At 50.4% G+C, this 12,325-nt stretch overlaps 6 protein-coding genes across 6 annotated transcripts; 4 read left to right on the forward strand and 2 right to left on the reverse strand.

Annotated features, from left to right (window-relative positions):
• Nucleotides 1-378: 378 nt before the first annotated feature.
• Nucleotides 379-1,401, reverse strand: COCMIDRAFT_26856 (uncharacterized protein; the record flags this gene model as incomplete). The annotated part of the gene is made up of 3 exons (XM_007690385.1): nt 379-887; nt 941-1,286; nt 1,333-1,401. The coding sequence occupies 3 exons, from the start codon at nt 1,399-1,401 to the stop codon at nt 379-381; spliced, it is 924 nt and encodes a 307-aa protein (XP_007688575.1).
• A 537-nt stretch (nt 1,402-1,938) lies between these two features.
• COCMIDRAFT_96948 (uncharacterized protein) lies at nt 1,939-3,393 on the forward strand (the record flags this gene model as incomplete). The annotated part of the gene is made up of 1 exon (XM_007690412.1): nt 1,939-3,393. One exon carries the CDS (start codon nt 1,939-1,941, stop codon nt 3,391-3,393), a length of 1,455 nt encoding a protein of 484 aa, XP_007688602.1.
• A 1,061-nt stretch (nt 3,394-4,454) lies between these two features.
• Nucleotides 4,455-5,735, forward strand: COCMIDRAFT_96941 (uncharacterized protein; the record flags this gene model as incomplete). The annotated part of the gene is made up of 1 exon (XM_007690413.1): nt 4,455-5,735. The coding sequence occupies one exon, from the start codon at nt 4,455-4,457 to the stop codon at nt 5,733-5,735; it is 1,281 nt and encodes a 426-aa protein (XP_007688603.1).
• Nucleotides 5,736-6,319: 584 nt separating this feature from the next.
• COCMIDRAFT_5846 (uncharacterized protein) lies at nt 6,320-6,710 on the reverse strand (the record flags this gene model as incomplete). The annotated part of the gene is made up of 2 exons (XM_007690376.1): nt 6,320-6,629; nt 6,694-6,710. The coding sequence occupies 2 exons, from the start codon at nt 6,708-6,710 to the stop codon at nt 6,320-6,322; spliced, it is 327 nt and encodes a 108-aa protein (XP_007688566.1).
• A 359-nt stretch (nt 6,711-7,069) lies between these two features.
• COCMIDRAFT_97047 (uncharacterized protein) lies at nt 7,070-8,124 on the forward strand (the record flags this gene model as incomplete). The annotated part of the gene is made up of 3 exons (XM_007690414.1): nt 7,070-7,489; nt 7,543-7,611; nt 7,666-8,124. 3 exons carry the CDS (start codon nt 7,070-7,072, stop codon nt 8,122-8,124), a joined length of 948 nt encoding a protein of 315 aa, XP_007688604.1.
• Nucleotides 8,125-9,212: 1,088 nt separating this feature from the next.
• COCMIDRAFT_97004 (uncharacterized protein) lies at nt 9,213-11,074 on the forward strand (the record flags this gene model as incomplete). Its single annotated transcript, XM_007690415.1, has 7 exons — nt 9,213-9,347; nt 9,535-9,642; nt 9,730-9,851; nt 9,921-9,953; nt 10,019-10,316; nt 10,672-10,723; nt 10,791-11,074. 7 exons carry the CDS (start codon nt 9,213-9,215, stop codon nt 11,072-11,074), a joined length of 1,032 nt encoding a protein of 343 aa, XP_007688605.1.
• Nucleotides 11,075-12,325: the final 1,251 nt, after the last annotated feature.

Here is a 12,325-nt window from a genome sequence, read left to right on the forward strand (position 1 = left end):
GTTTGTGCAGTAACGGCGCGCTGCATGTATTTTCTTTTTTGCAGACAAAGAAGGAGAGACAAATGGTGCCTTCCGAACCTCGAACACGCATTCTAAAGATTCAGTAAATCGCCGGGTTGGGTATGGCTGCTAAGTGAGCATGCTCAAGTTGTGAACGGAGCACACCAATGTTGACTGTTATACGTACTCTTTGTTTCTTAACCAATATGTATCCCGTGAATAACTTTACATGATGGGAAAATATTTTATGAGTTGTAGTGTCTCAAACACTAATTCGTGTTGTAATCTTGTAACTCAAAAAGAGTCCTTGGAGGGTTCATGTGTCTCGTGCAGTTGATATAGATATAGTACACTTGGTGTCGTTTCCTTCTCATTCCTTCATCGAGCTTTGGTCGTCTCGGTCGCCATCAACCTGCTTGGTGACTTTACGAGACCAGCTTCGTCTCCAGGATTGCCGCGGAACTTCCACTGCCCATTCGCCACATCATCATCGGTGGCATTGTCCAGCCTCTTCAGTTCCCTCCTCATGTATCCTACAATCTGGGCCAGCTTTTCAAAGTCGACGTCCTCTCTGGCGCCGAGTAGATTTCTCCAGATGGCAGCTGCAAGCATGGCGTCGCCCTTCATCAGACCCTCATCATATGACAGGAGCACTGCGCGCCACTGGGAGAACATATCCTTGAGGTACTTCTGACGCAGGGAGTTGGCATTGAATTTGTGCCATACCACAAGACGGTCTTCAGCCGCGTAAAAGGCATGGTTGGTGAGATGCTGGATCCACACCGGAGCATGTGTTTGGGGGAACATGCGGAAGCGGACTTGCAGCATGTACATGTGAATAAAGGTGATTTGCGCCCAGTTGGAGAAGGTTGGCTTCAGTCCGAGGGCTGTGTAGGAGTGAGCCAAGTGCGTGTGTACCTGTGCCACAATCTAAACTTACTGTCATACCACCAACCCTCGCCCTCCCCCAGGTGCACGCCATTGTCGTCGACAGGGATCTCGCCCCCTTTCAGCAGAGCCTGCGGTATTTTATACTCGCCTGGCTTGGTGCACTCCTTGATCAGGTCTCTTGTTGCGCCGTATGCGACATAGGTCTCAGTCATCAGCGGGGCCTTTTCGCGCAGCTTCTGTGCCAGTCCAGTTACGCCTGATGCCACGCTCGGGTGCGGCTTCTTGATTGCTTCTGGTCTAACGTCTGCCGACCGGGCGTGTGACACATGGTAGAGGGCTGGCGTGGTTGTGGAGAAAGTTCGATGCGCTTGGCGGAGAGATAATTTATTCGATTGCTACAAGAGTCAATTGCTGCCAGCACGGCGGAATGTGGCTGTGTACCTGCAAAATGGGCGTAGAGGACCTGCGCAGGGCGCGTGAGCAGGCTGAGCACATGTAGCTGGAGGCCATTGTTGGCAATGTGTACATGTGCGGGTGTGTGTTGTGCAAAGGCCGTCAGTCTTTGCCTGGATGGAATTGGCGAAGTCGCGAGTCGCGCGCCCTCCATCGATGACGGCACCACTCTGGCCGGCGGAACGACCCAATAGCAAGCATTTCTCCCCCATGCGCCTCACACAGATGCTCGCCCCCGACATGATCCCATCAAGCAGCATCATTCCATCCGTAAAGAGGGTTATTTTCTCCAATCATCACACCTCTCATCGCTGTGCTGTCACCTGTACCCGGTTACACACTTGGTCCGGTACCTACGTACCAATCATGGCATTCACACACAGTGCCCCGACCATGGCACTTTGGCGCTCATGCGTGAACACCCCTGATGCTTGGTATGCAGGCGCCGAGACCGGGGAAGAGACCGGGGGTTGAGGTGCCATTGCATCCCCCGTATGTCAATGCATCCTCTGTCTGTCACCTGCTGCTTTATAACGCGTCGTTCCCTTTGTTTCATTCAATCGCCCCAGCGACACAAAACACCCACTCACTACCATGGGGCCTGAGGGGCCGTTCGCTGGCAGACGAGCCAACCGCAGAGACAACCCCGTCTACATCCATCTGTTCAACTCGCCGCCGGCTTACACGGCTGGAGATCACGTGAGAGGGCTTCTTCTCATCTCCCAAGCACGATCTCCGCGCATCAACATTGTTCTACGAGGCTTCTCCATCACGCCGCATTCTTCTGGCAAGCCGACTTACATTGAACTATGTCGAGAATCGCAGGATTTGTTCGTTTCTACAGGCAATAGCTCCAACTTTGATCTCTTGCCCACAAGCTCATCAAATCCCGGAAAGGCAGAACTGCCCTTCTCCTTCACCTTTGCGCAACATGTGAGCCTTCCACCGCCCGCAGATCGAGATTGGCTCCATCCGGAGGACTCGTTCAATCACCCGCGCTTTCAGCATTCTCCGGGATTTCCACTACCTCCGAGTTGTGCTGCAACATCTACAGATGTGCAGATTGTATATCAACTTGAGGTGACCATGGAGAGTAGCGACCCGGATAGTCTGCCTGTGAGGGTACGCCAAGAACTCAAGTACACGCCACCACCGCCCGACTTCCATCCCACACTCCTTCAACCAGACACGAACTTTGGCACAACCCTACCCAAACACTGTAGCCACCAAAAGTTTATCCGCACGCGCAAATTGTTCCAAGACTATGAAGAGAGGGCGGGAAAGCTTAAAAAGATCAAGGAGAAGCTGGCCGATAAAGAGCTGCTCTTTGGCTTCCAGGGCTCGGACGAGATTCCCTATGCCAAATTCAGTATATCCGCGACTCCTGCTCGTGTCCTAGTCGTTGGCTCCCAAGTTCCCGTTGTCATCAGTATCAAACACCTCCAGCGTTCCGAATCGCTTGCGAGCCCACCTGATCTGTTCATACGCCGCCTCAAAGTTCAGTTGAGCTTTGTCTTCAACGTATTCACGCCCGGTGATCCATCAGCCCGTCCTCCAAAGAAACAACATGTGCATGCAGAAAGGGGTCACATTATGCTCTGTGACAAGAAGTACGAAAAGGGAAGTGGAAGGTTGCTATACGATGGACTTTCCTTGCTAGATATAGCAAATGTCAAGCTTACAGGCCACGATTTTACCCCAAGTTTCACAACCTATGGCCTGAATCTGGAGTACGAGTTACAAATCGAGATTACTGGCAAATGTGCCGATCGAGAATGGTCTAGCATTGTGTGTACCCAACCCGTTTACCTAACCACAGCGCCACGGGTGGCAAACTTATCGGAGCTTGAGGATGGCTTTCTAGTATACGACCTAGAGCCTAGGCCAGCGTATCAAGAGGTGGATCCTATGGAACCACCTCACTACCTTAATGTGAGCTGGGGTGCTCAGCCGCTAGCAACTACCCCATCAATACATGAGTTTGGGTCAAGGCACATGGCACCACCTATCGCAGACACAGTACCTCCCCCAGAGTATACTGCATCGTAAACCAGTTGATCTTCACGACTTCCGAGGTTGCTGTTTCTTGCGGATATGCTGTGAAGACGACACCCTGGAAGTCTGAAATGTATATGAACGAATATCTAGCTAGGCCGACCATGTATCTGTGCCATTATTCGGCAGATCATTTCAAACCACGGCTGTCAAAGGACAGACATAGTACCACTTCAATCCACCTCAATCATTGCGTAATGGGCCTGCACACGATTCGGCAGGTGTCCAATGGGAGTAAATGTGTCAGGGTTATCACGGCACTCTACCAAGTGACACGACAGCAAGACTGTATATTTCCTTCGTTTTACTCGACCACTCACAAGGACTCTATTGGGTTGCGCCTAGGTGCCATCCTCCAGGTAACGGGAAGTAGGACAAGTGCATGATGACGGACCAAAATTTGATGGACAAGCGGACTATTACATGGACAACAGGGAAAATTCGGAGGCGGTTCTTATCTCGATTTTCAAAGGCGTTATTTCACGGCATTTCGGTTTCAGTCAAATGAGTAATGTAATGAAGACAGCAGGTGTAATGCGAAACCAGAGTAAAAGATATCGTAACTCATACGAAGGGTTTCCCTTGGCGAATTGTGAATATGGCATAGATATTTCACATGGTTACAACAACGTTCCAAAAATTACCAATTAAGATAACTTATGCAGGTTCTATTTACTACCATAGGTGTAATCTATACAGTGACCATACCAAGTTCTGTGCCTGAGTCGCGAGTCAGAGGCCTTAATAACCACCCGTCATACCGTGATCAAGAACTTGAGAATACAAATGAGACGAGCTAGTAATTCTTTGACTCTTCGAAATAACAATACTTTTTTTTTCATAGGAGAGACCTTGACGGCGCAACGTGGCTGACCATTCCGGCTTACATAACTGGACCTGCCTATGTAGGTAAACCTTGGCGCGTAGTTTCCTGGTTGGAGTAGTCGCGAACACAGTTCAGCTTGCTCTCCACAACTTTACTCTCACCTTCTTAATAACGCACACGCGATACCCAAACCCGGGTATTATCACGAAAGCATACTATATTCTTCAGAATGCCGGCCTCGGGACCGTCACATGCGCCCCCGCCACAGATACCAGGCTTCCTCATACCCAACCATGAAGCGCAACCACTCAAACAAGCTGTCGCGGACCTTCTCGAACGCGACAACGTGCGCTTTCCAGGCGCCCAGCCCGTATCGTTTGCACGCGAACATGTTGCCGAGCTTCAGCGGAACGAATACTTCATGTGTGAGAAGACAGACGGCTTGCGCTGTCTTCTCTTCCTCCACTGGCAGGAGGGGCCGACAGGTGCCTTTGAGCCTTTAACCTTTCTGATTGACCGCAAGAACAATTACTACGACGTACGACCGCCCTTTCGGATACCGCATTACATGCACCCAAACGAGCCCGAGCCCTTTCTGTACGGCACGATCCTAGACGGCGAACTAGTGCATGACCAGTATCCAAACGAGCCTGCGCCGCGGTTGAATTTTTACGTCTTTGATTGTTTGGCAGTCAACGAGCAGAATGTCACGGGGAGAACATTGGACAAACGGTTAGGGCGGTTGCACGATTGGGTCATCAAACCGTACGAAATGTACCTGACGAGGACTTTTGGTAAGAACATCCGACCGGATGACCTCAAGCCCTTTGCGCTCAAGGGCAAGAAGACCTATGCAGCATATAAACTTGAGGACATGTTCAGCAACATATTGCCAAACCTCCGCCACGGCAACGATGGCCTAATCTTCACCTGTGTATCCACACCATATCAGTTTGGCACAGATCGACACATTCTCAAATGGAAGCCACCGCACGAGAACACAATCGACTTCAAGCTCCGCCTCGGCGAGTTCCCCCTCATTGACCCTGAGGACGGCGAAGAAGGCCTGATTCCCGACTACGATGCAATGCCGCACCCCATTGAACTCCTTGTCCAGCACAACCAAAACAAGTACCAAATATTCGCTCAGCTTTCCCTCACCCCGGCCGAGTGGGAAACGCTCAAATCCCTCAATCAGCGTCTAGACGGTCGCATAATTGAGTGTTATCGCACAGACAGTGGGCAGTGGAAATACAAACAAGAAGCAGACGGCACGCCCCGCTGGCGCGACGATAAGAAAGACGCTAATCACATCAGTACGGTCAATAGCGTGTTGGAGAGTATAGAGGCTCCCGTCACGGAGATGGACCTCCTAGCCAACGCAGAGAATATCAAGCGTGAGACGTATCGTATGCAGGGCAAGCTTGATCAGTACCGGCCATCGCAGGATGCGGGTGAGCGCGAGGCCAAGAAGCGCAAGTTTAGTAATTCAGGTGCGAACGGGCTTTGAGATGAGGATGACTTCGGCAGATAGAATTGGTACACGTTTGATTTATCTGGGAGGCAACACGTATTTTTGAGTATTGCTGTTAGCTGACAAGCTTGTCTACATCCAGCGGCGTCTGGATTTGGCGTTTGTTTTTGGTCATTTTTTGGAGGCGCACGTTGGAGCTGCGAACATGATACCCAAGCTCTGCTAGATAGATGCAGGGGCGGCTTGAATAGAATTATTCATCTTCACATTGTCCACTCTTCCCAGAGACATTTAAGCTATGCCATACTATTGATGTAAAGGTATGTCGTTGTTGCACTGGGGGGTTCCCCAACTTTGAATGAAGCAAAGAAAGATCTTGTGAACTTGTCAGTACCAAGTCTTTCAATCGAGATGAAACATGGCATAGGTACCATTAATAAAAAATCTCGAGGTATCTTGGACTCCTAAAACGCCTCTGTACCCAATCGTAATGCCCGCTTTTACATGCTCTTCCTCTGCTCTTCCCCTGTCAGCGCATAACGCACCACGCATGATTCCATTCCATTCCACACACACACACACACACACACACATACACACTGACATCCCCCAACTCCCCATCAATGATTTCTAAAATTCTTCTTCTGGTAAAACAGATCCGTCCTACTACTTCCCAGATTGATAATCTTGGGACACCCATCTCTATCCTTCTCGAGGCGCGTACACTCAAAGCAGTAGAAGGCGTCGGAGATGCCTTCGCCACCACAGACGACGCATTTGTTCTGATAGTTGCCGAAGGAGCATTCGTCGCAGATACGGGCGAGCGTCGTGGGGCGCACATACGAGTCGCAGACGGGGCACTTGCCGTCGCATTTGTCGCAGAGGCGGCCGATGGATATGCCAGATTGCTTGCGGCACATTACGAGATCGCTAGGTGAGGAGAGCTGTTAGTTTATATGAATGAAGGAGGAGAGGAGGATATGGGTGGACTTACGGATGATGGCGAGACATGGTGAGTTGGTTCTTAGTATAGTGTTTGCGTGTTCAGATGGGGCTGTTGCGAGAGATTTCTAGACTCGTAGAATCGTTGTGTTATGTCTCTTTCTATCAAGTGGCGTATGTTGTAGTGGGAGGCGCGAGAAAGAAAGTTGTAGAAGTGAAAGTCGAGCTTCGGGGGTCCGCTGCTAGCGTAAGCCAAGCGCCGCCCGTGGAGATGAACGCCTGCTCTGCGCCGAAGCTCGTGTCGCGTTAGATATGCCTCGTCTCACTCACCCTTTCTTTTCTACGACGCGTGGCATGCTGGCTTCGTTGCAGGGCATATAGCACATCACAACTATAGAAAAGTCTGCCTAGCTGGGTTCCATGTAACAATGGACGCTTCTATTGCGTCCGCCGTAGTCGTTCCCGACGAACTCTCAGTGCCAGCCTCGCCCGTGTACAGCCAGAAAAGACGCCAAGAGTCATTTTCAGACGATCCGGCAAAGCGACCACGAATCCAAGCCGACGATGCATCCGGCGACAACGATAGGCGTGATTCCGGCTCCAGAGATACCAAGCCTGCCCCAGTGCGCCGCGAGAGGGGGCGAGAGCGCAGGCTGTTCGGCGCCGTCCTAGGAGCGCTCTCACAGAACACTGCTACCACTGCACAGAAACGCCGCTTCGAAATCGAGCAGAGACAGTTGGCCCAACGCAAGCAAGAAGACCACGAGAGTGAACAGAGGAGGGCTGAGCGCGCAGCTAGGCGAAAAGAGCAGCGATGGATAGAACAGAAGCGTTTCGAGAGGGAATCAGTAAGACGCGGCAACACATGACACTCTGTTCAACCAGGGCTTACCATTTTTAGATGCGCATCCGTCATAACAACCTCCTCAGCATGGCCCACTTCCTTCAGACCAAGACAGAACCACGTCTCGTACGTTGTCGCATGAGCCAGTTGCTCATTCTTGAAAGCTAATTCCCGGTCCAGTACTATAAACCCTGGGAAACCAGTCCCGACGAAGACGACAGCATACAAGATCAAATAGCCGAAGCCAAAGACATCATCAGACACGAGGTGGCTGAGTACGAGGCTCGCCAACACGCGGATAATCAGCGGAAGCGGGACGCTGCCGACGAAATGAACAGCCATGCAACAGATTCCCAGACTGGTAAGAGCCATGATGCAGATGCACCTCACGCAACATCCACCGCCAATGGTGCCACTAATGACAGCACTGCTCCGCCTGAGGACATGGAAATAGACCGCCAACATCCTGACAATCCCAATACCACCACGGAAGTAAGGGATGAACACGCCACCGGGAATATGCAGGATGGCAGGGATGCAAGTCGTGACATCGTCCCCGAGGAGCCTGCTAAGGATGATGAAGACGAGAATGGAGAAGATGTCGTAGAGGAGGCTGCCGAGGATACCGTCATCTACTGAGTGCCGCTGGGAGCTTCCTTCTGTTTACCATCCAATATCCACTAACCACATCTTGATTTTGTGGATATACGTTCGGGCACGATACCTTCGATCCCTTCTGACACCCGTCTTCCCAACCGCCGATCATCTTCCTTGTTAGAGCTTGTTTCGGCCTCTAGGTCCTATCCGATTCACACCTCAATGTAAAGACCTGGAGCAATGATGCGATGATACTTTCGAGCAGAACCCAAGAAGGCAACAAAGCCCTAATTGGAGATTCTTGTTGCTACGTCAGCTGTTTGTGACGTCATACTATACCATACAGCCTAATCTGATGCAGCATGGTGATAAGTCATTATGCACGACAAGCCAGTGCTTGAATTACACGTTACCCAATATACTGAGTTGAAAGAATAAACACTGCTTGCTGACTACCAAACCAAGCGTGGATATGTCCTGGGAAAAGAGCGATAGGCAATTGAGGTAGAAACCTTCGTCTGTCTGGGTCCAGCTGTATCACATTAAGCTGCAGCTCGCGAACCTAGATTCAGGCTTTATGTGCATGCAAGGACGCAACGTACAATTAAAGAAAATACATATATTCCAATAATTCGACTCATGTTTTTATGACGCCGCTTCGTTATATTCACCTAAACACCTAGTATATTTCCTACTTACTATACATACAAAAACTGGACATTACAAAACGAGCAGCGACACGTAGCATGACGTGCCCAACCCCCCCGAAAAGACCATTTACACAAATAGGCCCGACAATGACGGACATGGAACCAAAGACGCGAACCCCACTCCGTCTTAAGTAGTACGTACTTTGCCTCGGCATATCCGCTTTTTTTGCTTCACACCTCGTACGAAGGCAAGCTACCGTACAAACTTCTACTTTGAGCAGCTCTCCGAGAGAGAGAGAGAGAACGCATATCAACTACTGCTCTTTCTCCTGCTTTTCACTACCATCTAAAACATATACCTTGTACATCTTCCCGTCTTCATCTGTGTGTTAGGACGGACGAGGGATTCTTTTCTTTTCCTAGTGTGACTATAGCCTTTTTTCTTTCTTTCTGGAATCGAGTGAAACGACGAAAAGAAAGATGGCGAGCATCGAACCCATCAACCCAGAGTCTGACTCGCGCATCGAGGTCAAGACGGCGACGCTGAATGGACAGACGTACGAGTATTTGTATGGTGTGCCCAAGTCGGGGGAGTGGAAGAAGACTGTTTTTCTGGTATGTGTGTTTTTTTTCTCTTTTATAGTCGGAGGAACCATGGGTTGTCTGAAGAGAGGAAAAGAAATAGAAGGAGAAATAGAAGGACAATGTGGCTTTGGGATAGTAGTTATTGCAGAGAGAGAGAGAGAGAGAGATGGAACTCGTTGGATACTCCGAATAACTCGGCTAACGCATCAAACCCTAGATCCATGGATGGCCTGATCTCGCCATGGGATGGCGATACCAGATCCCGCTTCTGCTGGATTTGGGATTTCGCGTCGTAGCACCGAATATGATGGGATACGGCGGAACTGTGAGTTTTCCATGCTTCTCTTTCTCTTTTCCTCCTCGGATGATACCCTTCGTGAAAGGCGAAAAATGCTGATCCTGCTGCGTATAGGCTGCTCCTCAAGCCCCTCCCAACCCGCTCAATCTATACGGCATGAAGAGGGCGTCAGACGACATTGCTGCGCTGGCCAAGGAAGTCGAGGCGCCGCAGATTGTGTTGGGAGGTCATGATTGGTGAGTTGTACAGCGTCGCATCGACGATTGTGCTCGAAACGAGGAACGATTTACTGATACCGGGAATAGGGGAGGTGCCGTTGTCTGGCGTGCTGCTCAATGGTAAATCTCCATAACCCACTTTCTAATCGCGATCAGAACATTTTTGTTTGACCAGACACATGTAGGTACCCCGAGCTGATCACTCACGTCTTTTCAATCTGCACGCCGTATGCTGCGCCGTCTGAAAAGTACTTTGCCATTGAAGACATTGTCAAGGGACCTGTACCCCAGTTCGCATATCAGATGCACCTTGCGTCTGGCGAGGTGGAGAAGGTGATCAAGGATGAGGAGACTATCAGACAGTTCCTAAAGGGCATGTATGGCGCCAAGGGACCAAATGGTGAAGTTGTCTTCAATCCCACCAAGGGTGTGCTATCCGAGAACTTGGCAAAGGTCGGAGAAGGCGTGCTCCTGAAGGGAAAGGTACGTTGTTGATCTCTTTATGCTGGGACGCGTGTCGAGAGGCAAACCTTTTTCTTGCTTCTTCCTAGGTTAAAAGCCGGGGAAACCGGGTGAAAGGCAAAGATTCCTGCTCTTTCGAGGCAGTGATAATGGGTCAGAAGCGAGGCGTGCTCGGCAGCCATTGTTACCCGTCTGGGTATTCGGTGCAGGATTGCCGGCACGAAATCCAGAAGATCGGCTCCTTTTTTGTTTTGCTCGACAGGGTCGTGACCCACGCTACGGGTCATGGTCACCAGCTGTCGTCATTGTCTTGTTTCAGAGAGAAAGGCGTGGATACCGCTATCCCTCAAGCCATGGTGTGCTGACAGCGAATTAGGTCCTGGACTACTACGTCAAGCAATACTCTAACCACGGCATTCATCCTACCCGTACGTTATACTCCTACCCAACACTCGCATAGCGAAATCCTCCAACTAACCCGGTTGCCCAATATAGTCAACTGGTACCGCACACGCCGCTTGAACTGGGAAGAAGAGCAAGAGCTGCTTGACAAGAAGACCATTACGCAGCCTGTTCTCTTTATTCAAGGAATGCTAGACATGGTCCTCACGCCAGAGTTGTCAAAGGGCATGGAGAACTTCATCCCACAGCTCACCAGAGGCGAGGTGGCAACTGGGCACTGGGCCATGATACAGAAGCCAGACGAAGTGAATCAAATTATCCGCCAATGGTTTGTGGCGCAAGGCCTAGTAGACAAGCAGCCAAACAGTCAATTGTAGAAACCGGGGTGTTTGGGACGGATCTAGAAAGGATGCGCTAGCATAGCACAATATGTAGAATCCCACGGGGATACAATAACCGTAATTCCGCCTACTTTGAAACGGCTTGTACTTAGATACGAAGCTATTGTGGGTACGTCTGTGTGGTCTGAGCATGTTTTTTTTTCTGGACCCCCTTACGGTTCGCCCGGGTGACGAGTGTGCAGTGGTGCATGCAAGGAGTAGTGGAGCCCCATGGAATTTCGCCTAAACGGAATTGCTTCTATATCGTTTCCGTGTCGCATGACTGGTGGTACAGTGACCGTAGGGTTGAGGTGGCAAGATCGTCTCTAGGTACACACAGTAATACCGAGTACATGCATAGGGAGTCAAGGTGGTTGCAATTGTAACTGCATCTTTGCGGCTCTATCCGTCATTTGGTCCGACGCGTGCTTTCTATTGCATTCCTTGCCATCAAGCGACATCGGGGTGTTGGTACGCTAGTATGTCGCAGCACACGAGGGCTGTTTAATTAGAGTTTTCGGCAATGTGGATTTGGTGTTTTTGCTGACGGCTCGCTGCTGACGAGTTGCTGACTGCAAACTGCATGTCGAGTAAATGAGGGTTTGAATGTCGAGTCGATCCCTGCTAAGGCCGCACTCAAGGCCGTGTTGCAGATTGGCCTGCGTCACCATCTCGTCTTGCTTGCTAATTACATGTAGTCGTCGGTGGTCGGCATTCCTTACCTATCGGTCAAATGCAAGATTCCTAACGTGGCAATTGAGACGATGACTCTTTTCACTTCACCTTGTATCAGACAAAACTTTGCCATGTCTTGTGCAATCTCCGATATTCGCTTACAACGCACTGGCATCCCATCGGCTCTTTTTTACCCTCAAAAATGAGGCGTTGCGAAGCGTGCTGTGATGGTGGTAACTTCCTCGGTATCTCCGGAGGTTCTAACCTCTCACAGAACGGCAAAAGTAGTAGTAGTAGTACTAGGCACTTGGCCCGTCATTGACGTGCAACCGGGTGTTCTGAATCCTCCCCAATCCTGTGTTCTTGTCCCGTCTTGATTCGAACGCTCATCCGTTAGCGTTGCCGTGTATTCTTCCAAGCGAATACGTAATCACCATATTTATTTTGTCGGTGGAAAAGATACCTTGGAACATGTTACTTTCCTGGTACAAGGTATTCAGGATGCAGGTCCCCGTCCGTGCGCCACCCAGAGGATTGGGATTCGTGCTGCAGAGGATAGCCAGTGGTGTCACT

Source organism: Bipolaris oryzae, assembly GCF_000523455.1.
Source record: "Bipolaris oryzae ATCC 44560 unplaced genomic scaffold scaffold_77, whole genome shotgun sequence".
Classification (NCBI taxonomy): domain Eukaryota; kingdom Fungi; phylum Ascomycota; class Dothideomycetes; order Pleosporales; family Pleosporaceae; genus Bipolaris; species Bipolaris oryzae.